This window comes from Mytilus californianus, unplaced genomic scaffold, assembly GCF_021869535.1.
Source record: "Mytilus californianus isolate M0D057914Y unplaced genomic scaffold, xbMytCali1.0.p SCAF_10, whole genome shotgun sequence".
NCBI classification, from domain to species: domain Eukaryota; kingdom Metazoa; phylum Mollusca; class Bivalvia; order Mytilida; family Mytilidae; genus Mytilus; species Mytilus californianus.
Window position 1 is genome coordinate 10,736,611 of NW_026262582.1, and position 26,524 is coordinate 10,763,134.

The following is a 26,524-nucleotide window of genomic DNA, read 5'->3' on the forward strand; positions in this document are numbered from 1 at the left end:
TTGACTATCCCTTTGGTATCTTTCCCCTCTCCTTTAAAATACATGTGCGGTGTGAGCCAAGGCTCCGTGTTGAAGACCGTACTTTGACCTATAATGGTTTACTTTTATAAATTGTGACTTGGATGGAGAGTTGTCTCATTGGCAGTCATACCACATCTTCTTATATCTATGTATATGAATTTATAGTATGGTCATATAGTATATAATAAGTGTACTTATAACACTGAGAAGCGAGAAGACATCTAAATTGATTTTCTACTTTTTCTTCAAATTCAAATGTTTGATAGATAAGATTAAAATATTTACTATTATTCCAAATAAACAGTTTTACATATATATGTGAATTAGATGCATGTTGATGTTGTAAAAGAATTACTGTATATAAAAATAAGGAGATTTGGTATGATTGCTAATGAGACACCTCTACACCAGAGACCAAAATGACGTAGAAGTTAACAACTATAGGTCACCGTACGGCTTTCAACAATGAGCAAACATCATACCGTATAGTAAGCTATTTAAGGCCTCGAATTGACAAATTTTAAACGATTCAAACGAGAATGAATGTTTGTTTTAAATTATTTAAACAAAATCATTCAGCACATCTATAGCCGATACACTAACCACAATTTCTATCTTGATATGTTTCATATTAAAAGAAAAAAAAGTAGATTATAATACAAAATGCTTATTGATATTTGTAATTAAACATACCTGAATCACATCTGAATATACACAGTGTTAACAATCCATTTAGAAATATGATACACGTACTATGTATTCCATTCATGATCGAATAACAAGAAGGAAGGGAAAACATGACCAGCGAGTGACTGGAGAGATTTTCCGGTCGGAAATTGAATCAAGTATTTAAGTAACGCTTCATTATAAACGATTAAAGAGTATAGCAAAGTTCCGAATAGGCGGGGGATTTAACATAAAAAATAATATAAATAAAGTTGTATAATAAGTGGCTGATTTATCACGTATCGTTACGATCCGGATCTTTAGGAGGATGTTACATGTCTTTTTAGCTTAAAGCTTGTCCATAATGAATACTCGCTTATAGTTTTAAATTTATGTACTTTTATGGCGTTGTTGTCTGGATTTACGATTCCGACAAAAACAATTGTGACCACTAGAAACAAAACACTAATACAGAGCATGGAATATTCAAAACAATATCAATCAACATCCTGATGCGATGTAACGATGAATTTATACATAGCGAAATCACTTAGCACGGTCAATATGGCGTTTCTTTTTTATCAAAATATTGATAACTAAATAAATATTTGACTGGTTGATACCATACCATGCGTTACTGAACAAAACATCATATTTCCATCAGAACATGTGAAGTAACGAGTGTTTTGTGCGTTTTAACACTTTATGCATAGCAAAATCATTTAAGTTTATTTTAGGTGTATAACTAAAGCAAGCACTTCAAACTAGTTTAACCTCTCCACATTCTGTATGTGCCTGTCCCCAGTCAGGAGCCTGTAATTCTGTGGTCGTCGTTTGTTGCTGCATATCATATTTATTTTTCGTTCATTATTTTGTACATAAATCAGGTCGTTAGTTTTCTTGTTTGAATTGTTTTACATTTGTCATTTCGGGCTATTTATAGCTGATTATACGGTACGGGTTTTACTCATTGTTGAAGGCCGTACGTTGACCTAAAGTTGTTAATTTCTGTGTCAGTTTGTCTCTTGTGGAGAGTTGTCTCATTGGCAATCATACCACATCTTCTTATGTCTATACATATATATGTGTCGGATATAAATGATAAAAAATTATCTATAACTTATGCGATGCAATTAGTAAATCAAGAGGATATGAGACAATACACACACAATGTATTTAAATCTCTGACTTCTTGTATGTCAAAGAGTCGTGGGACACAACATTAATTTCCCTGGGCGATCAGGGGCGTTTCTAGGATATTTGAACGAGGGGCGTAGAATCAAATCTTTCGCCGAGCGGAGGGAGGCGAACAATTTTTTGGACCTTTTTTCGGCTAAAAAACATAAAATAATTGTGAAATGCACTAATGTAACAATATTAGCAGATTACGTAATTTTTTGTTTTGTTTTTTTTTTAAGGTGGGCGTACGCCCATTACGCCCTCACCTGGACCCGCCCCTGGCGATATGAGGATTTCCTAACCCTCTCAAAGTCATACTTCACTAGGACGATGCTTTCAAAAATATGAATTTCCTTGTGTCAATTAATCTCCATATCTCCCTGCGCTCGGAAAAAATAAATGTATAAAGGTCAAGATTTAAATACTCGGAATGGGAAGTTAATAAACAGGAAGTCCACTTGGATGGAAAATTATTACTCTTTGTAGATTTATCGACCTAATTGACATATATAGAGAATTATGCGACACATATTTATTAAAAGTTTTAGTATGTGGCAAAATCATTTGGTTTTTAGTACAAAGTCAATGGCTTACAAGGAAGCTATCAAATTAAAGGTTCTAAATGGTCAAGTTTAAGTCGTCTCTTCAATAGTTTAACAGACGCAATCATGATTGTGTTAACCTTATGGAATATCTGTGTAATAGTTGAACGTAGGTATTTTCTAACTGCCGTAGCCTTGGTAACGAACACTTTTCCCTCTTTTATGATATCTATGAATGTGTCTTTTCCCTTCCATGACCAACGCAATGGGTGGCTCTTTGGTATCTTTTATCTCTTGTTTTATATACTCATCACAATACATGCATAAACTCCGAAAACAAAACTACCGCTGCTTCTGTATATAAATGTTACTCCCTCCTAGCTGAGGTAAGTCATAGAACAATCTAATTATTCCACTATCTCGACTCTTGAGATTTGAATATTCCTTTTGTGTCTTCCGACTCTTTTCCCCAAGATAATTTGAAGAATGTTACGATGGGTGTAACCTGTGAAGCAGGATCTACTTACCCTTCCGCAGCACCTGAAATCACCCCAGTTTTTGGTTGGATTTGTGCTCTTCAGTCTTTAGTTTTCTATGATTTGTCTTTCGATCGTTTTCAGTTTTTGCCATGGCATTGTCATCTAGATGACCAAAAATGCCTAACCAGTATAGCCAACTTCAACTTCATCTAAGATCAACTTTGCCTGAGGAAGTTGCAATTTTAGTATTTCAAATAATATCTTTATGATAGGACGTATTTACTTTGCTTTGTAAAACTCAGCTTTTAAAATAACCATTAGAATTTTATTTTATTTGGAGAGAGATCAACATAAACATAATCTACTTTTGTCATTCTTTCTTACTGTAGATTTAACCCTTTTCTATAGATCGTCTGTACGAGATTAAAGAATTTTAACCAAAACACATTATAATAAGTTCGACAACATTAAACATACAACAATTATAAAGCGACCATCTCCCTCATGCATAGCTCGAATTCTTATTTTGGAAACAATTTAGATCCGTTCTGGTTTTATCAGCTCTTCAAAGTTTGTTTGAGGTTTTGGATTCTCATATATTTTGGACTCGAGCATCACTGAAAAAACATGAATGGTCAAAATGTACATCTGGTGCAGTTGGTACCTTTTATGTAATAAACTTCGTTTTATTGTAAACTACATGTACGTTGCTCAGTCTAAATGTCTATGTAAATGACGTCTGGACGAATCAAAATTTCCAAAACAGCGATTTCCCATAACGCTACACAGTTTCCAATTTTAGCTTTAATATTACAACTAACTGAATCTCAGCATGTTTTCTTGCTTTTGTGTCGTTGGGTTGCTGCCTTTATGTATGCATATGATCTGCTCAACATCATCGACATGACCAAAGGTTATATTTAATTATTTTTGATATTTGATAATTACCTAGATCTGTAGTATGTTAGATTTCAATATACATGAATGATATCTGTATTGTCATTTTGAATACAGACATTGTCATAGTATGCCCTTTCTACATTTTGGACACTTGTGCAAGCATCCCTATTTTTCCCCACTACCCTCAGTTTTGCCGCCTATGTAAAATAAACAGCTGCGCCATCAGCGCATGATACGCCCGTCGTCTTGTGTGTAAATTTTTATGCAATAAGCATAAATAGTTTCTAACATACGGTGTGACATGCGAACCCCCCCCCCTTTTTTTTTTTACAAAATACTCAATAACTCAAAAATAAAATTTTGAATCATCACCAAAAAGTATACAGATCTTAAGGTTAATATAACTAAGATGTGTGTAAAGTTTTAAGCAATAATCATAAACTGTTTTTGAGATACGGCGCGACATGTGAAAAACCCTTCCCCCTTTTTTAACAAAATACTCAATATCTCTAAATTAAAATTTTGAATCATCACCAAAAAAGTATATAGATCTTAAGATTAATATAACTAAGAAGTGTGTAAAGTTTTAAGCAATAGTCATAAATTGTTTTTGAGATACGGCGCGACATGTGAAAAAAAACACACACCTGTTTTAGTTACTAAGTCCCGTAACTCAAAAAGTTTTAATATTATTTTCACCAAAAAGTATACAGATCGTTTGACCATCATAAGAAACAACTATGTTAAGTTTCATGAAATTTGGATAAGTCATTCTCAAGTTACGGTGCGAAATGTTTACGCCGGACAGACAGACGGACGGACGGACGGACGGACACCGGACATTTGTAAACCATAATACGTCATTGACGGGCGTATAAAAATGTAAACAACTCAACACTTTATATAAGATGCAACATGTGTACTCTTTTTATTTACTGAGTCCAATATAAAAATTTGGGACAACAAAATTGTTTGTTAAAATGGACTTTATTTGCAAAGTCTTCTCCAGCAATGAACTTTTTTTTTCTCTCTTGAAGATATCTCGGTATTTGTACCTATAAAATAATATGAAAACAAATATGATATGAATCTATACATCCATCTATATGATGAAAAAAACTTTGCAAAGAGTTGTTTTGTTAACAAATATGATATGAATCTATACATACATCTATATGATGAAAAAAACTTTGCAAAGAGTTGTTTTGTTAACAAATATGATATGAATCTATACATACATCTATATGATGAAAAAAACTTTGCAAAGAGTTGTTTTGTTAACAAAATTGAGATGTGAAACATTCTTTCATTCCTTTGTTAACCATACAAGTTGATTTCTTTCAGGGGGCGTTTTTGATTGTTTGTGTGTTTTCCGTTGTTATGTTTTTTTTTCAGTTTAGTTGGCTTTTGATAAAATTGAGAATGGAAATGGGGAATGTGTCAAAGAGACAACAACCCGACCATAGAACAGACAACAGCAGAAGGTCACCAACAGGTCTTCAATGCAGCGAGAAATTCCCGCACCCGGAGGCGTCCCTCAGCTGGCCCCTAAACAAATATATATACTAGTTCAGTGATAATGAACGCCATACTAAACTCCAAATTGTACACAAGAAACTAAAATTAAAAATAATACAAGACTAACAAAGGCTAGAGGCTCCTGACTTGGGACAGGCGCAAAAATGCGGCGGGGTTAAACATGTTTATGAGATCTCAACCCTCCCCCTATACCTCTAGCCAATGTAGAAAAGTAAACGCATAACAATACGCACATTAAAATTCAGTTCAAGAGAAGTCCGAGTCTGATGTCAGAAGATGTAACCAAAGAAAATAAACAAAATGACAATAATACATAAATAACAACAGACTACTAGCAGTTAACTGACATGCCAGCTCCAGACTTCAATTAAACTGATTGAAAGATTATGTCTTCATCATATGAATATCAGGCACAATTTGATGTATGTTATTATTAGATGTAAGAAAAGATAAAAGAGCATATATTGAAAATATTGCCTAACAAGCGGAAGAAGCTGCAAACATGAGAAATATGAAAGATCTGTACGATACCACCAAAAAACTTGCTGGCAAATTTAGACAAACAGGTCAACAAGTTAAAGACAAAAAATGGGAAGGTCATTACCACTATAGAAGAACAGATTGCTAGATGGGCCGAATACCTTAAAAAACTTCTAAATAGACCACCTCCAGCTGATACACCAGTTATCAACAAAGCAAATGAAGAGCTTCACATAAACCTTAACCTACCAACAAAAGTAGAAATAAAAAAGTTGAAGTCAGGCAAGGCAGTAGGTCCAGACAACATTCCACCAGAAGCCCTTAAGGCCAGCCCTGACCTAACAGCTAACCTCTTACATAAGCTATTCAGTGATATATGGCAGCAAGAAGAAATGCCTCAAGAATGGAATGAGGGTCACCTAATCAAACTACCGAAGAAAGGCAACCTTAAAGAATGCAAAAATTACAGAGGAATTGCATTACTATCAGTGGCAACAAGGTCCTAAACAGAATCCTCCTTACACGACTTCTTAAGGCTGTAGATGAAAAACTACGAGAACAGCAAGCAGAATTTAGGAAAGACCGATCATGCATAGACATATAGCCACACTACGCATAATAATAGAATAGTACTTAAAGTGGAACACCTCCCTACTGATTAACTTTGTAGACTTTGAAAAGTCATTTGACAGCTTGGACAGAGAAACCCTTTGGAACATCATGGCTCGTTATGGAACACCACAATCATTCATAAACATCATCAGGAACTCTTATAACAACATGAAATACAGAGTTATACATGAAGGCAATCTCAGCGAGAGTTTTGATGTCAAAACTGGAATAAAACTAGGCTGCCTGCTATCACCTTTTCTTTTCCTCTTGGCAATAGACTACATCATGAAAGAAGCAACTGAAGGGAAAAGAAATGGAATCCAATGGACAATGTGGCAACAACTAGAAGACTTGGATTTTGCGGATGATATAGCCCTTATATTCAGTACACAACAACAAATGCAAGAAAAAACATCCCTTCTCTCTTCAACATCTATAAAGCTTGGACTCAAACCAAACGAAGAAAAGACAAAAGTAATGAAGATCAATACCAAAAGTAAACAACCAATAAAGATGAACAACACCAATATAGAAGAACTAGAGGAGTTTACTTATCTAGGAAGCATTGTCAACATAGAAGGGGTACAGACGCTGATGTAAAAGCAAGAATCAACAAAGCCAGAGTCATCTTTAACATTCTAGGTAAAGTATGGAGTGCCAAGAACATCTCAAGAAGCACAAAAATGAAAATTTTCAACTCCAACGTAAAATCGGTGCTTTTGTATGGATCAGAAACATGGAGAACAAGTTAAACAATGTCGTCTAGACTCCAAAGATTCATCAACTACTGCCTAAGGAGAATCATGAACATCAGATGGTTCGACAAAGTAAGAAATGAAGACCTAAAAGAAAAGAGCTGACCAAGAACCTATTGACATCCAATTCAAGAAAAAAATGGGTATGGATAGGCCACACACTGCGAAAACCAACAAGCAGCATTACAAGGCAGGCACTTAAGTTGAACCCTCAGGGAAAAAGAAACAGAGGATTACCAAGAAACACCTGGCGCAGGGACACAGAAATTGAAATAAAGCAGCAAGGATACAACTGGAACACTTTAGAAAAGCTGGCACTAAACCGAGTTAGATGGAGGGAGTTCGTCAATGGCCTATGCTCCCCAGAGGAGCCAAGGGCCTAAGTAAGTAAGTATTATTAGATCATTTTACTGTGCAAAACATTATGATGATAAGCAATCGATTCACGCCTTGTTTCTTATTCAGTTTTTTTAAAATTACTTGTATACTTTGTACTTGGTTATACTTGCACCTATACATGACGAATTCATTAATTAGACATGTTTACACCAACATAACTTACAAAATTAATTCAAAATGGCCTTAACGTAATTACGTAATGACTATTTTGGTCCAGGTCTTTTTCTGGTTCCATAAAGCTCCAATGCCCAAGAGTCTAGTCCAACTATAAAATATACGATTATTTTTAGTCAACATAGAAATACAGATAATAACGAATTAAACATATATCAGACACTTTCAGCGGCGATTTCACGTTATGCGTCATCCGCGTCATTATAAAGATCTCTCTCGTCACGTTACAGACAAAAGGCCCTGAATGTTTTGAGAATACATCGTCCCCGTCTGCTGCATGGTCACATAATGATGGGGTTAAATAAACGTTCACAGACATTCACATTTAAAATTACTTTAAGCGTTCTGCCGTACACAAGTGTGCCTACTAAGGATTAAAGTGAAGTACCCTCTTCCTTCCAGGTGTAATAAACTTTAACCTATTTGTAGTCATCTGAGCTCAAACAATAAATCGTTTGATAAATATTTTGGTACGAATACACAAGTGTTATTGCCCCTTAGCTTGCATCTTCTTTCTGGTACGTTTGTTCTGTCTAAATAGTCTAATCATCCCCATTTGCTCATACTAATGTGTATGTTCTTATATTTGTACAGCTATGACGTTTTTATTCACATGATAATTGTCCTTGTAAACGTTTACGTCTTAGTTTTCTCGCTATCGGCGTTTTGTTTTTTATTTGGTATTGTTCGACTTGAAGTATTTTTACGTTTTCATATATTCTTTCTCGTCTGGATATCTAAAATTCAACATTCTGTGCCCCGTATTTATGTTTTAGAAGTGATTTTAAGTTATTTACCGCATACTTTCATTTTCATTACATAACTGGAAGTAATGTAGTGAAATGAAAAGGTTTTGATAAAGTGACAACAAATATTTCATTTTCGAATTTTCAAAAAGAAAGAATGCGAGTTAATGGATCCTATCATAAGGATATATGTAAATCTAAAAACAAAGAATTGATGATTTAATTTAAGTGTTAAATGAAAACAATAATTTATAAATTTCGTATGTCCGAAATGCTTTTTTAGGGATTTACCTTCACCAGGAACACTCACACATAACCATTTGTAAACCAGTGAATTAAAAATACGTACAAAACGTTAGCAGCTTTATGATCGAAAGGAACTTTAATAGGATAGCCAAATTCGCCCATCTTGTCTGAGGGAGCGTATTATGTCTATTTCTTCAGCCACAAAATAGTTCATCATTAATAATGCCACAAATATGATGTGTCCTTATCAAATTATGTCGTTTCCAACAAATATTAGAAAAGAACATTAAATACTATATTTAGATCAGATTGAATTGTGTTTACACGGATCAGTAAAGACATCGACCATTCGTTTTTATAAGGGCATGATTTTTTCTCCATACAACTATTTTTTTCTACTTTAATCAAGCACAAGTTTTTTGTTTATTTCAAACTGGAATAAGAAATATTTTTGGAGGAAAATCAATATTATACTATCTCCCCGACCCCGCCCCCTTTTAAGTTTTAAACGGAAGAAAACATTTCTTTATTTCCCTTCTGAAACGATTGTTTGAGAAATTTTAAGCAAAAAAATGTATTTAAAAAATCTTCCCTCCTCTTCTTATCCAAAACATAAAGAGTCTATAATTATGTCTACAAAATATAATAATTGCTTTTTGTATCTTTTTAATGATAAATATATATATGAAATATCCATTTTTTTTGACAAAATGAAATATAAAACAATCCATAAATTAAATATATTCATGTGCTTAAATCACAATTGACTTTTATCAGTATCGTAATCTTAATTAAAGGGGCACTAGCTGTCAAATTCATGTTCACCGATTTGACTCAAATTCTCATATTTGATTTATAACAATGTAAAACATTTATTCAAACTATTGAAAGTCTTAAATAAACAGTTTACAGGCCATGAGCACGATAATATGTAGCTTCGTTTTGTGTGTATTTTAGTCTAGACGCCATCTAATTAACTATCGAGTTGACCCCCGAACACCTCCGATGACCATATAAGCAATATAAACATAAATATAGATATAAATAAATTAAGCAACTCGTGCAATTAGATTTTTCATGGTCTGTTTAATTTTATATTACAGATTAAAAATATATATTTATCATCGTTTTTACCTGTAAAAGATCGTTTTTTTGTGGATCGAATCAGTCAATCAAATGATTTATTTTTGTTTAACTTTCAATGTTAACATTATTTTCCTATAAATAACTTTACACGGACAATGCATGCGTTATCCATCTCTAGCTAAGGGGTTAAATTGAAGTTCACATGAATACGGATTCAATGAGGTCGAATTATTCACTTGCAAGTGAATAATTCATCATCAATGTTTCTTAGCTTATTTTGACAAAATTGACACATACTGGCTGCTAAATTCGAATAATTATTTAACTATTTCACTTTCATTAATGATTGAACAAAAAAATCGTAATTTTTTTATATATCTCGTAGCTTGTGCCCCTTTAATGTGTACTTTAATATATGTGTAAGTGACTAAGTTTTATCATCGTTATTTCAATTTATATTAAAACGATATTGTGGGTCATTCAGTGCATTCGACATGTCTATAAGTTCTACTAACCTTCAACATACGGGTTTACAGATTTATACATAAGTCTCCATTGTCCTTGGGGAGACTCACCCCAAAGATGCAAAACTTTGTAGGTGTATCCGAATGAACCCTCCTCCGGGGATGCAACAGCATCATTATATCTTTGATTTTGGACCTGTATCCTGGTTCCGCCTGGCGATATCAACTCAAGCTCTACTGTACCTCTGAATGCTGAATAGCGTACATTCACGGTGACCAGAACATGCTCTAGAAACTTCATACCACAATCTTTTTGACCTACCCTGATGAGAGATTTCCCAAATGCTTCATTTGTGACATTCCTGCAAAAATCAAGATTATGGCTTGACTGATTGATTGAATGATAAATTGATTGGTGTTCAACGCCACTTTGGACACTATTGGCTATTTCGTGGCGGCCAGTTTTTATTTGTGGAGGAACCGCCGACCTTCGGCAGATTGGAGTCGAACGCACCTACCTTTCGCGGGGTTCGAAGTTGACAGACTAGTGATACAGTTGTTGAACCGTTTAGACCACTCGGGCACCGAGGCCCCTAAAATGGCTTGACGTGTAGTTGAAAATGAAAAACAATGAAATAAAAAAATCCGATGTGTTAATGGATAGAACATAGTTAACGATGAGGATCATGTTGACCTAAGTAACAGTTATTCTACATTTTTTTTATTTGTCTGATTAAGTCATTGGGGTCATACTAACAACGACTTCATCAGCTGTATAGTACCAATTATGTTTGTTTTATCAATGCAACGTAACTTGAAACAACTTTCAGACAAGTGGGAGGTTTACCTAGCTATAGATTGAGTTAAGCTATTTCAGTTGATATTTTATAGTGTGTCTTTCTATGTTGTGATGTTACACTATTGTTTCAGAGAAAGGGTGAAGGTTTGGTACCATTAAAACGTTTAAACCCGCTGTATTTGTTTGCACCTGTCCTAAGTCAGGAATCTGATGTTCAGTAGTTGTCGTTTGTTGATGTGGTTCATAAGTGTTTCTCGTTTTTTATATAGATTAGACCGTTGGTTTTCCCGTTTGAATGGTTTTACACTAGTAATTTTTGGGGCCCTTTATAGCTTACTATTCGGTGTGAGCCAAGGCTCCGTGTTGAAGACCGTACTGTGACCTGTAATGGTTTACTTTTATAAATTTTGACTTGGATGGAGAGTTGTCTCATTGGCACTCATACCACATCTTCTTATATCTATATAGAACCAAGTTGAATCCACCATTATGGTCGGAAAATACATATCAGTTATGACAGTTGTTTTCCAGTCGGTTGATATAGTCGAGCGTTTGATTTTGTCAGGTTTTATGGACCTTTTTTAAATCTACCTTAGCGTTCAGTATTTTGTTAATACTTATTTTACACTGTAAGATATAGAAATAATTAGAATACATCTCTGTAACTTGTACTCACATGTTAACAGCAACCGGCCCTAAGACTGTGCACGATTCTTGTTCCGGAACTGTTTTCCATTTTTTAGCCAAACCAACCACTTCTTTGGCATCCAGTAAACCGAATCCCATTTTACGATTAACTTCAAAATATTGATCAATGAAATAATCGATTAAAGGGTAAAACAATGAACGTGCAATAATCAATGTCGGCGAAATATTGAATGCATTTGTTCTCAAAAGAATACAAGATAAGCTACATGTCTTTTGACTATGTATTTGATAAATATCCCATAATCCCACTTTTTACTTAAACATACATTTTAATCAAGTTTATTGGTAACTAGCACATTTTGAACATGCAGCACTTTATCTTACAGTTCTGGGTAAAATATCGAAACGATTTCATATCATAGTAAAAAACTTTAAATCATCATAGGAGCAGCTCTGTTACAATTTCGAAGATCATTACAACCTACATACACTATATTTGGAGAACAATGCGACAAAAATTGACGAACGGACAATTCATTGCTTTTTATAAGTAATTACTCGTGATCAACTTGACTAAAAGTTCACTACATATTTGGTCTTTTAAACAATTTTGATTCGAGAGTCACTGATAAGTCTTCTGTATACAGACGAAACGCCCGTTTGGCGTACAGAATTATAATTTGGTGAGTTTATTCATATAATTGCTTCACTTTTTCCAAGACCGTCCCATCAATTTCGTGTATCAAAACTAGACCCAACAGATTTCTTATTGCGTTTAAAATGTAAAATAACAAAAAAACCGAACTCCAAGGAAAATTCAAAATGGAAAGTCCCTTATCGTATGGCAAAATCAAAAGCTCAAACACATCAGACGAATGGAAAACAACTGTCATATTTCTGATTTGACAATTCCGTCATTTGAAGAGGCTTAAAATTAAGATCATTAATTGGGTAAAGTGAATGTAATGGAAAAAAAATCTCGTCTCGCACATGTTTACATAATGAGAATCAATGTATACTTAAATTATAATTCTTCCCTTAGTTTATTTATTTTGTATTAACATTGTATCATAGGTCAAATTTATTTGTTTAGTGTATGTCCACTGGTGGTAATATGTCCTTTGATTGAGTTAAGTTATTTCAGTTGATATTTTATAGTGTGTCTTTCTATGTTGTAATGTTACACTATTGTTTCAGAAAAATGGTGAAGGATTGGTACCATTAAAAAGTTTAAACACGCTGCAATTGTTTGCACCTGTCCTAAATCAGGAATCTGATGTTCAGTAGTTGTCGTTTGTTGATGTGGTTCATAAGTGTTTCTCGTTTCTCGTTTTTATATAGATTAGACCGTTGGTTTTCCCGTTTGAATGGTTTTACACTAGTAATTTTTGGGGCCCTTTATAGCTTGCTGTTCGGTGTGAGCCAAGGCTCCGTGTTGAAGACCGTACTTTGACCTATAATGGTTTACTTTTATAAATTTTAACTTGGGTGGAGAGTTGTCTCATTGGCACTCATACCACATCTTCTTATATCTATTAAATAATTGTATACTAACACAAATATCCACTTTTATTGCGTCGCCATTTAGTATCCTCGTCTTTAAAACCACGTGCCCGGGATCCTCGGACGATGATATGTTGAACGTCACGCCATGTTAATCCGTTGCTGAAAATGAGTAGGGTAAAGATAATTTGTTTTGTTTTTCTCAATAAAAGTAATGCTACCATACTAATCATATATGCTTCATTTGTACTTTTAGTTCATTATATTAATATCATTTCATTTCATTTTGATTATCTTTATTTCAATATCTAATAATGTGCATGAATAGAACGGCATCATCAAAGAATAATATGATACAGTACATATTTACTGTTAAACATATCAATGAGGGTGGTAAAGGGTTATTTTCGTGCAACGTGTTTTGCCATTTTTATTTCACGTGCAGCCGTGAAAAAGGTTCGTTATTCATCGTGTTTCGTGAAATCGGTAAAAAGATCAACGTGCAAGAAATTTTTAATTGTTCGTTCATCGCGAAATGGCAATTTTATTTCGCGTTCTTCCGTGCAGATACCCCCCCCCCCCTTTTTACGCCCTTCATCGATATATCATGTTTGATTTTATCAATTAGTTTTTACACAAATCAGGCCGTTATTTTTCTCCTTTGAATTGTCTTATATTTGTCATTTCATTGCCTTTTATAACTTTCTATTCTGTATGGTTTATGTTCATTGTCGGAAGCCATACGGTGATCTGTAGTTGTTAACTTCTACGTCATTTGATCTCTGGTGGAGTGTTGTCTCATTTGCAATCATACCACATATTCTTATTTTTATGCTATATGTTGATATCTTAAAATACCGTTATTAGGGAAGCACATAAATACCTGAATGCTACCAACAATTATATATTCTTTAGAAAAATATTTTTTGCTCTCGTCACTTTCAGAAGAAGTTTACACCCCCCTCCCCCCCTTCCCCACACACACTCTTCCGTTCACTCTTACTTGACTTTACCTAGTATAAGGTGGAGTTACTGTTGCTCAATCTTGAGTTTTCTGTGTCGTGTTTTGTTTATAGTTGTTTGTCTGTTTGTATTTTTTCTGTTGGTCATTGTGTTGTCTGCCATTATTAGACTCATGGTTATCTAGAATCCCATTAGTAACTTATCTCTCCCCATTTTTTTAATCCCAATGTATAAATTTCCATGTACTCACATGCATTGAAGTTTGTTCTCAATGAAGAAACGAAAATTTGCGAGGACCATTTTAGTTCGATACAACATGCAAATAGTTATCGTGTGAAACTCGATGGTTTTCGTGATTTATTTTTACTAAGGGGACGACCACTTGATTTTCTAGGGTGTGGGGCTGGATGATATTTTGGAATATTCGGTTTCATCTGTTGTACGGCTTGTTTATTTTGTGCGGCTTAATATTCACTTTTGTACACAACCGTTTCCTGCATTGTCAGCATTTTATTGATCAGAAATTCTAAATATTCGTTCATATACATCATATCTTTTTCCAGTTACTTTTAAGCCGGAATAGTTATTTCCTAGATCTCCCCCCCCCCCTCCCATTTCTCTGAATATCACATAGTCACCCCCTTCAAGGAAAGTATGCAAATTATGTACACACAAAACAAAAACAAAAATTTTTCAATGCCGAACTTACTACGATATTTTTCGAGCGTTTCTCACAATTAAACTTACTTTGCCTCTAACATTAAAGCTATAACGCCTGCTGCTACAGGGGCCGCAAATGACGATCCAACCCCAGCATTTCCGGAACATTCATCATAGGGAGTTGTTGACTTCTAAAAGAAAAAAAAAATCCATTTCTTTTAGAAACATATCAAAAATACCCGGTTGTCCCATTTGTGAGTGCAAAAATAAATTGTTTCAGCAATATGCCCTGGTTTACATGAAACTTATTTATATGGCGTCAAATAATATGAATCATGATAATATCTTAATCTAATAAAGGTCCTCAAAGAAACTTCATCTGATACATCCAAAAGTGTGAGAAACCAATGAATCGACCTCCAAAAGTGTGGGAAACCAAATGAATCGACCTCCAAAAGTGTAAGAAACCAAATGAATCGTCCTCTAAAAGTGTGGGACATCAAATGAATCGACCTCCAAAAGTGTAAGAAACCAAATGAATCTTCCTTCAAAAGTGTGGGACACCAAATGAATCGACCTCCAAAAGTGTAGGAAACCAAATGAATCGTCCTCCTAAGTGTGGGACACCAAATGAATCAACCTCAAAAAGTGTAAGAAACCAAATGAAACGACCTCTAACAGTTTGGGACACCAAATGAATCAACCTCAAAAAGTGTAAGAATCCAAATGAAACGACCTCCAAAAGTGTGGGACACCAAATGAATCGACCTCGAAAAGTGCGGGAAACTAAATGAATCGTGCTCCTAAGTGTGGGACACCAAATAAATCAACCTCAGAAAGTGTAAGAAATCAATTGAAACGACCTCCAACAGTGTGGAAAACCAAATGAATCGACCTCCAAAAGTGTAGAAAATCAATTGAATCGACGAACTCAAGGCTTAAAGCACGAAATAAGGCCCCAACGTAACAGATGAAAACTAATTCGAATTACCCTTGATACACTTGTACACAGAGTTGTATATTATGACTGGTCCTGCGTAATGAAATCTGTTTTTAAACGTTTTCATTTCAGCTAGCTCACAATTGTTCACAATCTCTAATTTACACATCATATTATATCTTGAAATCATGCTATATTAAACATTTCCTTAAATGACCAATAAACTTTGGCTATTAACTAGAACAAAAGTACACCAAGAGTACCCTTACCATCTTCGCATATGTCAAGTCTTTTATCCCGTAGATGAGGGTTTGGATGGCGGAATATCCATTTCTGTATTATTTGCTTTTTAAGGTCATTTTTCTCTACTGTTTGTATTTTAGCACCACATTATTCTCTATTCTATATTTTTTACCTTTTTGCTCTATTTTTTTTTCTCATTTCATGACTTAGTAAGTGTTTCAATTCTTGAGATTTGGCATTTAAATCAACATGGTATATATATGAATAAAAAAAAATGTGAGGTATATGTCATTGAGACAGCAACCTAAAAACATAACCAATCAGAAGACGTATACAGTACTTACCAATGATTTATAGTAAACCCCACCACCGTATGCAGACGTCATTATGTTAGCGCCAAATCCAGCAGACGGTGACACTGTGTCGAATTCAACGCTGGCCACAGAGATAGCATATATACTACTTTGTAGATAGGCATTTGCGTTAGAATCACTTCCTCCATTTCCAGCAGCGAATACAAAAATGCTTCCATTGCCTTGTCTACCCTATAAAATAAAATAAAAATATCAAGGATATGCGGTTTGATTGCCAATGAAACAAATACACACCAGAGATCAAATGCGGTGGATTTAAGATAATATAGGTCATCGTACGGCCTTCAATAAAAAGAAAAACACTACCCCTGTAGTCAGCTATAAAAGGTCCCGACATTACAAAACGCAAAACAAAATAACATGGCGGGTTAAAAATGTTTTCAAGCGCTCAAACCTCCAACTAAACTGGGACATTGGTATAAAAAATAATATTTGTTGGTTTAGAACAAAATGTTAAATCATTATACATATTTCTATATAAACACACGAATGGCGTTCACTAAAAAAAGCTTTTGGCGGAAAGGCAACGAATTAAAAAAAATACCGTATTTTCGTAGTGCTCTCATGAAGGCCCAAATGCGTTATTACTCATATCATAAAAAATAAAACGCAGACCGTACAATGTCAAAATTAAAATCAAATATACATTAACATGTGTTATAGTACAACCAGTAACTTAATGGAAGATTTCTATGTTTAATAAAACATCCAAAAACTTACGTTTGTTGCCAAAGATACTAAAGCAGATTTAGCCAATGAACCAACAGTATAGAAGTCAGTAGATGTGTCTGGTCCCCAGCTATTAACATAAATAGACACATCAGATGAGTAATGTCCCAAAGCTCTTCCAACTTGCATATCACTCAAGTCGCTACTATCCTGAGTTCCCCCAAGCAGACCAATAGCTGAAAATATATATTTAGTGGTATGTTTAATTAAGTCAATGTTATCTTAAGTGTCACTAAGCAGCAGACTAATAGCCGAATCAAACAGAGTTATGTTTAATTATGGCAATTATATCTTAAATTTCCCCAAGCAGACAAACAGCTGAAAGAAACATTATTCTTTTAAGATAAACCAATGTTATCCTGAATTTCCAAAGCAGATCTATAAATGAATCAACCAGTTATATGTTGAATTATGACAATGCTATCCCATTTTCTTCCAAGCAGACCGATAGCTGAATCAAACACAGTTATTGTTGGATTATAGCAATTCCACCTTAAATTTCCCCAAGCAGATAAACAGCTGGAAGGATTTTTTTTTAGATAAACCAATGCTATCCTGAATGTCCAAAAGCAGACCTATAGTTGCAACAACCAGTTTTATGTTGAATTATAACAATGCTACCCGAGTTTCCGCCAAGCAGACCGATAGCTCAATCAAACACAGTTATGTTGGATGTGGCAATTCCATCTTAAATATCCCCAAGTAGAGAAACAGCAGGAAGGAACATTATTATTTTTAGATAAAACAATTCTATTCTGAATGTCCTAGAGCAGACTTATAGTTGAAAAACCAGTGTTTTGTTGATTTATTACAATGCCATCCGAGTTTCCCCAATCAGACGACCGATAGTTAAATCAAACAGAGTTATGTTTAATTATATCAATGCTATCTATTTATGTCATTTGGTCTCTTGTGGAGAGTTGTGTCATTGGCAATTATACCACATCTTCTTATTTTTATATATTGAGTTTCCCGAAACAGACAAAATTAAGTGTTAAAATTGAAATAAATGTTTTGGACAATAAAAATACATGCAGAAAATGACAAAGCGGTCACAAGAATGTTTAATTAGTTGTTTTAAAAGGTACTATATATGAACAGAAACGAATTCTGGACAATAAATGAAATGCGAGGAAAACAGTATGTTTTATATCTTTTCATGAAACAACTGACAAATACCTGCAAAAATGGCGTGAAAAAAACGCAAATAAAACAAACACATATTACGGTTAGTATTGATAAGTGTATGACAATTTAATAATATTATCGTTAAGGAGCTCCAAAATAGAAATAACACTATGAATTTCGCACATGCGAAGCGTGTTTCAAGGTGACCTTCATCTAAAACCTAAACATTTGAAAGCCACGGATGTATAAATACGTATAAATGTTTTACCATTGGTGTATAAATACGTATAAATGTTAGGAGCTAAATGTCCAAAAGTGACATAAAAATCAAAGCCAATTTTATCTTAAGGTCAAATTTGTCTGAGGAAATTAGAACCTTAGTTCCGTAATTATTTCTTATGTAGATAGGACAGTGATAACGCTGTTCTATTTATCTTGCCTACAAGTGTAGCATTATATGCCACACCAACAGCACAGTGAAAACGCTGTTCTATCTATCTTACCTACAAGTGTAGCATTATATGCCACACCAACAGCACAAAAATCATTTCCATACGTTGCTCCTACTATTCCGGCAACCATTGTTCCGTGACTGAAATTTAAATAAAAACTTTACGACATATGGAACGTGTTTTAAAATTGTATAAAACAGAATGTTGTCATAGATATCTCATACTCTTCCCGTTTCATGTTATACACTTGAAACAGAGTGAAGTTCAGATCAAACTACATCTCTTTTATATTTGTATTGAACAGATACATCATTATCAGGAGAGATATGTACGAAAAATACCACTGAAGAAGTGGTCAAACTTCCCGAGCCGCTAGGCGAAGTTTGTTATTATCAAGACTGGTTTTGCAGATGCCTAGAAAATACGGAAAGACATTAGAAACAAAAATTGCATTTAGATAAACCAATGCTAATGACCTCTGTTTTTTGAATTTTTAGAATTCATTTCGTGTTTTAAAATTAAATAAATGTTCATAGAAAAGCCTATGACTGATACAATAAATCAAGAAATGCGCCCGTTTTTTTTTTTAATTTCTTTGAAGGATGTATTCTTCTGATGTTTCAGTCCCGTTGAAATCTTGTTCGGGATTTATTTCCAAAACATGTGATACAAGTCGAAAATGTTAATGGATTTAAAAAATATTATGCTCAGACTAGATTCTGTGAAAAAAGTGTGTACTTACAATAAGCAGTTTTTGAGTAATAAAATTTTCAAATTGTATAACCAATCCAGTCAATGTCATCAGCCAAAATGTTGAGAAAATAGGTGAGGGTACAAAGAAATGATTTTACCAAAAATGTTTACATGCCATGCCATATCATTTTTTTCTTTTAAAAATTCTTACATATGTATTTTTTCAATCATTTATAACAAAGAAGTTGAAATAATATGCTTTTTGTTCTAAAAAAAGGAGGAAATCCCAAATTTACAAAATTGACAGCATGGTCAATTTGACATGAAAAAACAACAAAATTTTATAAAACTTTCTAATATAAACACCAACCCAGAGGCGGATTTAGGGGGGGGGGGTGGCAGGGAGCCGCCCCCCCCCCTCCCCCTTTGTGGGAAAATTTGGTTGATTATATAGGAAATCTCTGAAGCATGGAGCGGGCCCCCTCTAACGCAGTCAGTGCCCCCCCTCCCCCCCCCCCCCCCCCCCCCCCCCCGCCTTATGAAAATTTCTGGATCTGCCACTGCAACCTATAGTTTTTTTAAGTTAAAATTTATCCAGATTGGTCCACTTCATCTTTAGTAAAAGTATGAAAAAAAGTTTAATTGTGAAACTAATTTGTTTCATGATAATAGCCCAAAAATGGGTAAAAATTGATGAAAAATGGAAAAAACATTAAAAATGGGTATTTTCAAATCGCCGTGGCAAAAAAAGAAGTACACCACCATATGATTTTTTTCTTCATCAATTACTCTCTTACAGTCATATAAACCAAAAAATCAGGTTAAGAAAAAAAGTTTATTTCTAGAAATGTTTGGCTCTTCAGAGGTGTACAACCAAACTTAATCGAAGCCGAGTAAAGACACAAAGGCCTTTAGATGTGTAGTAGGGCCACCAACCTTTATGCTAGCTGGTACCTACCTTTATATTATCTGGTACCTACCTTTATATTATCTGGTACCTACCTTTATGTTAGTTGGTACCTACCTTTATATTATCTGGTACCTACCTTATTGTTGGGTCATCAGGATTTGGATCACTGTCGTCATCATAAAAGTCGTAAGAATTATCTACATCCTGTAAAACATTTTATGAAAACTTCATGTTTGGAATTTTTTTTTCATTTATTTTAATTTTTTTAATTTTTAGTCTTTGCTTTTATCATTGTGTATATGTGTGATATCATTTTTGTATTGATTTTTGTTTTGTTAATTGTAATAATAACTTGAATATGCATGATATATTTGCCACTGGACGTTGAACAAAGCACAATCAATCATAATTAGGCTATTAATTGTTGTAATGAATTTGTAGACAACTTACTTTTTATTCGATTAAATGAATAACCCTTTTTAAACTGTCTGTATATATTTTGCTGATTTTTTATTAGATCAAAATTGTACAATAAAACATGTGACAAACGAAGAACACAGAAAACAAGTAAAAAGATTAAGCGTAAAACGCTTAGTATTGTTTTTTTCATCTTGGACTAGTGTTTGATATGAATTTTTTTTGTTTGTATTTTTGCAATTATAAATTTCAAATATTTTAATTTAGCAATGGGAAAACGAGTATTCGTATAATTTGTTTTTTTATAATTTTAGTGTGTTTTTTTCTATTTATTTTTTTTCTGGAAGGGGGTGTTTTTTTTTTTTTTTTTTTTTTTTATTTTTTTTGTTTGTTTTTTTTTTTTGCTAGTAGGGAGAAGGAGTTGCTATTTGATTATTTGTTTTACTTTAAAGAGGATGGTGTTCAACCCTATACTGTTACACTGGACTTTTAAGCAACGTATACCGGGTGTTTGGCTATAATGATGACCATCGTTCAAAGTTCAAAGACGAATAACAATATATTTTACCATATTAGCGAGATCTGTATGATTTGTCTGTATAAATGTGTCCACTATAGCAACAGTAACACCAGCTCCCGTATAACCATCAGCCCAAACCTCGGCAATATTCATAGAGTATTTCAAGTCATTATTCTGTAGAAAATAGCAACGATTTTATAAGGACATGCTGCGTTGAGACGATTAAAACGACAACTTTTTTCTAAAACGTAATTAAAAGACGGTTTATGGTTTTGGTACTACCCTTGATCATGAAATAAATCATAACTATAATTTCTAATATATGTACTTAATAAATTTGATATATTTCAATTTTAATATAATATAGAGTTAAGTAAAAGCCCATAAAATTAAGTAAATATAAAACTCATTTATAACGTATACTGGATCCCAGATTAAAAGATCATTGACATTTGAAAATGTCCAAGAAATGCAGACAAAATTGAAAAGTCAGTTAAAAAAATATTGACAGAGTTTTCTCCATACCAACCTGGTTGATAATAGAGAATCATCCAATTAATATGTATAGCAAGAAACTTTCATGTGATTTGCAACCAATTGAGCCCCAACACTCCAGTATCTCTATGGAATTTTTAATTTTGTCAATATAACAGAACTATGAACAACTGCCATACAATGCAAGGTTAATCTAGCTATGAAACCAGGTTTAACCCACCATTTCTTCGCAAAATGCCTGTACAAAGCAGGAATATGACAGTTGTTTTCCGCTCGTTTCGTTAGTTGATAACGTTTAATTTTTGTCAGTTTTATGGACTTCCTTTCTTTTTAATTTACTTCCGAGTTCGGTTTTTTTTGTTATAATTTTCTTCAGAAAGAAAAAAGATATATGTTCCCAAACGAAAATGTCGTGTAGAATTCTATCATTATTACTACTAAAACATACAAACATATTTAACAAGCATCAAGTTAACAAAGAGGGGTGAAAATGGTGGTTTGTACGATTTCTTAAAAGTCTAACGGTCATATTTAGACATGATCAATGTATTGAAACTCAAACATTATCTGTATGTATCTATCTTAAAATGAAAGCCGTGTTGATTGGTTTATCATAATTATTTCATAACTAGACGACAAACTTAAGATGACTGTGGCTACGTTGACTTAAACTTGCACATTGGTTTCAGAGATAAGATTTTCTTACTATTAACAACTAACAAAGTGATGAAGATTCCTCTCGAGTTATAAGAATAAGGAAATATGGTCTGATTTCAAAATGAGACAAATAACCACCAAAGAAGAAAGGACAAGGATGGACATCACTACAGGTCATCTTACGACCTTTACCAATGAGCAAATCACATGACTATAAAGCAAGCTACAAATTGCCCCCGGATCACAAAATGTAAAACAATTCAGATGAAAAAACAAACAACGGCCTGATGTATGCTAAAAAATATACGATGAATAGTTAAAGGAGACAGCAACCAACGACAATAACTGGATTACATGTTTCTGACTTGAGACAAGCACATTCAGAATGTGACGGGGTTGAACATGTTTGTGGGCGTTCAACCATTTTCCTAATCTGTGACAGTTGTGTAACACCACAACATAAGATCAGTCTGTACAAACTAGTAACCCCATTTGACAAATGAGTCAGATATGTATATAGATGAAGGTGAGGTAACATTTTTGTATTATCGACTCTCTTTATCCGATTTCATAAACACGTTATTGTATAGGGATGGAAATAACATGACAATTTTAAACTTTTGACCTTTGAAATAAGGGTCAAACTTGAATCCGGTAATAGTGAGAAATGTTTTGTGTTGACAAAATAGATAGAAAGTTAATCATATTTTTTGGTAGAAGAATGGTTAGTGTTAGTAATCATACCAGATGCCAAAGTTCACTCAATTCAGGATCTGTGAGGAGTTTAGCCTTGTAGAGGTGAAATGTCTTCTTCGTTTGTACCTCTGAGAATTCAACCTGAAATCATTTTACGGATAAAATATATGTCTACAGATTTGTTTTTATGTCGAGTAATTGCTAGCAATTTTCATGTTATTAGATTACGTTTTTTTCAGTTCCCCACAGCTAACCAAAAATTTCAACGCACAGCTAACCTAAGATTTAACTGCATAGCTCATCAAATTTTATATCACAATTAATCGAAAACTTTATAGCACAGATAACCGAATTCTAACAGCACAGTTAACCATTATACCAGGTAAAAAATTATATAGAACTTTCGAGTAAACATTTGATATTATTTCACTAGTATCCTTATTATGGTTACGTGAACAGTACGACAGAACTTTAATTTACCTGTTCTTCTTCTCCAATTTCAGCAGGATTAGTGCTACCTTCTGTTAGACCCAATCTTAGCACAGGGAGCGGACGTAAAATCTTTGAGTTATCAATTTTTAATTGATAATACACTTGTCCAGCTAGTTCAAACTGAAATAAATTAATTGTTATAAAACTAATTAAACAGGTATGAATATTAATCAACTTCATATAACAGAATGCCAGAAGAGAGTTATGCTATCTAATACACAACCTACTACCGACTACCATTATAACAGATACAGTAGGATCTGTGTTCCCTATTGCCATTCAGACAATTAATTTTTGCTATCGTGTACAGCAGATTTTGGTCTGTGGTTCAGATTACCATTGTCCCCAAGGGTGACTGGAGAATAGCAATTTTGTCACTTTTGGTCTTCTTCCAACTGGCAGTAAAAGCCTTGCCAAATTAGGGCTTCCGTTTTGTGGTGAGGGATGTAGACATATGCAGGCAAGTACAATCAGAATGGGGAGTTTAAATACGATGCCTCGTGCAGAGATTGTGCCACGCTCTCTGCAAGTTAGGAACCGTTGCAATAACTCTTTTAGGAGTTTGTTTCTATCCAATATATCCTTATTTTCCAATGGATTCTACATTTACAGACATTGATCCCTAACATGACCTATTACTGGACCGACTTTGTATTGTTTATTTGTTATCGCGCTGACTGACCTAAGGGGGGCCGCTCCAGTCATGCTTCAGTGATTCCCTATATAATCAACCAAATTTTTCCCACGAAAGGGGGGCCCGGGCTCCCCAGCTTATATCATATTGATCCATTAAATCAATTCGTCGTTTCATAATCTATTGCATTCTGGGCAATGTTTTCAAAAGTGTTGTGATTGGTTTAAAACGTTGTAAACAATGGAAATTGAACCAATGACGTAATACCCATAGTCCTTTAGATTCTGAGAAGGCGAATTCCAACAAAATCTATGTCTAGTAAAATAAAAAGTAGATTGAGTGTTCTATTTTTAAATACCTGTTTTTCCATGACATACTGAGGGTGTCGCTGCAAAATTGTGTTAACGTCCTCTGGTGTCCCTCCTTCTTTTAGCTTGATTACAATAGATGTTGCTTCATCCGAGTCTCCCGTTAGAACCTCAACCGCCAGCAAAGCAGCAAACAACCAAAGAGAAGTAAATCGTAGTGACAACTGCATTCTCCTAGTGGTTTAGATAAAAATATTAAACGAGGAGACAGACATATCATTAAAAAGCATTTAAATTAATATCTTAAATTTATTGTAACCAAGTATCTGGAATCAAAACCACCAATTTAGATTTTTACTTAAAAATCGTCATTTCGGTCTTTGAAAGCATACATGTAGTCAATTTATTGGCAGAGATAAGGCTTAGAATTAGAAAAGAAAGGCGGAAGATAACAAAGGAATATTATATATCAGCAACTGCGAGTACTCGCAGGTCGGTACTGTGTGCCCCTTGTCAGTTCTTTTTGTGGTTGGTGATTATCTGACGAATCTATCCCTTTTTCATCTAGTTTTTACATTTTGTTTTATTGTTATATTTTTACATGTACAACACTGTTCCAGGTTAGGGGGAGGGTTGAGCTCTAACAATCATGTTTAACACCGTCTCATCCTATATGTGCCTGTCCCAATCAAGGATTCTGTAATCCAGTGGTTGCCGTTGATTACTCTCCGTCGTATTTGTTTTTGGTTACTATTTTATCATGAATCAGGCCTGTGTGTGTTTTTTTTTTATGGCTATCTTTACGGTATAGATTTTGCTTATTGTTGAAGTCCGCACTGTGACCTGCAGTTATTAACATTTATGTCATTTGGTCTTAAGTGCACAATTAGCTCATTGGCAATCAAACACTTCTCTTTATTTCTATACTAGATATGGTTTAATTATACATTTGTATTCGATATATGAATAAAAGGAGGTGTGGTGTATACTGCAATAAGACAGTAACCCAGCGAAACAAATAACCAAAGAGGTCAGTTTTGTCTGTTTTGAGGCAATTGAATCTCATATAAGTGTCCATTTAGACGGACTCCTACACGAAAAATCTTTGAGAATAAAAAGAGATGTGTTGTATACCCCCAATGAGACAGTAACCCAAACGAAACAAATAACCAAAGAGGCCAATTTTGTCTGTCAGAGAAATAAAATCATATTAGTGTCCGTTTAGACGGGTTCCTATGCGAAAAACCTTTATGACTACAAGATGTGGCGTATATCTATATAAGACATTACCCAAACGATACAAATAACCAAAAACATCAATTTTGCCTATAACTACAAATAGATTTATCATATTAGTGTCCGTTAAGATGAGCTTCTATGATTATTTGGGAAGGTACTTTAATTTTCTTTCATATCAATCAGCAAAAATAAAATTAAAAAAAATACATTTACAATTCAAAACCATCAAAATAATTTAATACTTAATATACAAGTGAATGACATTTACCTTAAGATTGACCAGCAATATTTCAAAATCTGATCCTATTCCGATGAGGTTTGGTTTAGATTGCTTCGTCTTCGTTAGTGATCATTTATAAGATGATATATTTGTAATTATAAATTACATAACTTTTTATATATAGTCAAACATTTGAGTTTATATGTATAAATGATATTCATTACTGACAGCAATCAGAATGAAATTGATGGTTTATATAGATAAATTATGGTATTTAAAATTGTGTAATTATTGAGTGTATTATTGTGTATTTAAGATGACCTCAGACAGTACGGAATCAAATTCATCTGATACTAAATTCAATTTAATTTTAAGGCCGGAAGCAATAAAATTGTGTTCAACGAAAACTAAGCAACACTTTGATTATATATATATTCGTATAATTTTAAACATAGTTATGAATTAAATAGTTATCAAGCTAACAGTTCACAGGAAGACTTGTCACCCTACAATGAT

The 26,524-nt window shown here is 33.9% G+C and overlaps 2 protein-coding genes across 5 annotated transcripts in view; both read right to left on the bottom strand.

Annotated features, from left to right (window-relative positions):
• Nucleotides 1-868, bottom strand: part of LOC127717576 (uncharacterized) — a 34,523-nt gene extending 33,655 nt beyond the window's left edge. For 2 of the 4 annotated variants that reach the window (XM_052223274.1, XM_052223275.1), the window contains exon 1: nt 715-866. In XM_052223274.1, coding sequence (XP_052079234.1) covers nt 715-820 — 106 coding nt within the window. In that variant the 5' untranslated portion in view covers nt 821-866. Of the gene's footprint in view, nt 1-714 lie in introns of all 4 variants that reach the window. The other 2 variants (XM_052223273.1, XM_052223272.1) reach the window with 2 other exon arrangements.
• Nucleotides 869-4,701: 3,833 nt separating this feature from the next.
• On the bottom strand, nt 4,702-26,101 carry LOC127717577 (proprotein convertase subtilisin/kexin type 6-like). Its single transcript, XM_052223277.1, has 15 exons — nt 26,057-26,101; nt 24,600-24,783; nt 23,596-23,727; nt 23,164-23,256; nt 21,316-21,441; nt 20,467-20,534; nt 18,779-18,867; nt 17,139-17,323; nt 16,389-16,589; nt 14,949-15,052; nt 13,291-13,400; nt 11,764-11,884; nt 10,340-10,650; nt 7,736-7,837; nt 4,702-4,842 (listed from the first exon to the last, which is right to left on the bottom strand). Exons 2-14 carry the CDS (start codon nt 24,777-24,779, stop codon nt 7,776-7,778), a joined length of 1,782 nt encoding a protein of 593 aa, XP_052079237.1. The 5' UTR covers nt 24,780-24,783; nt 26,057-26,101; the 3' UTR covers nt 4,702-4,842; nt 7,736-7,775.
• Between the last annotated feature and the right edge of the window lie 423 nt (nt 26,102-26,524).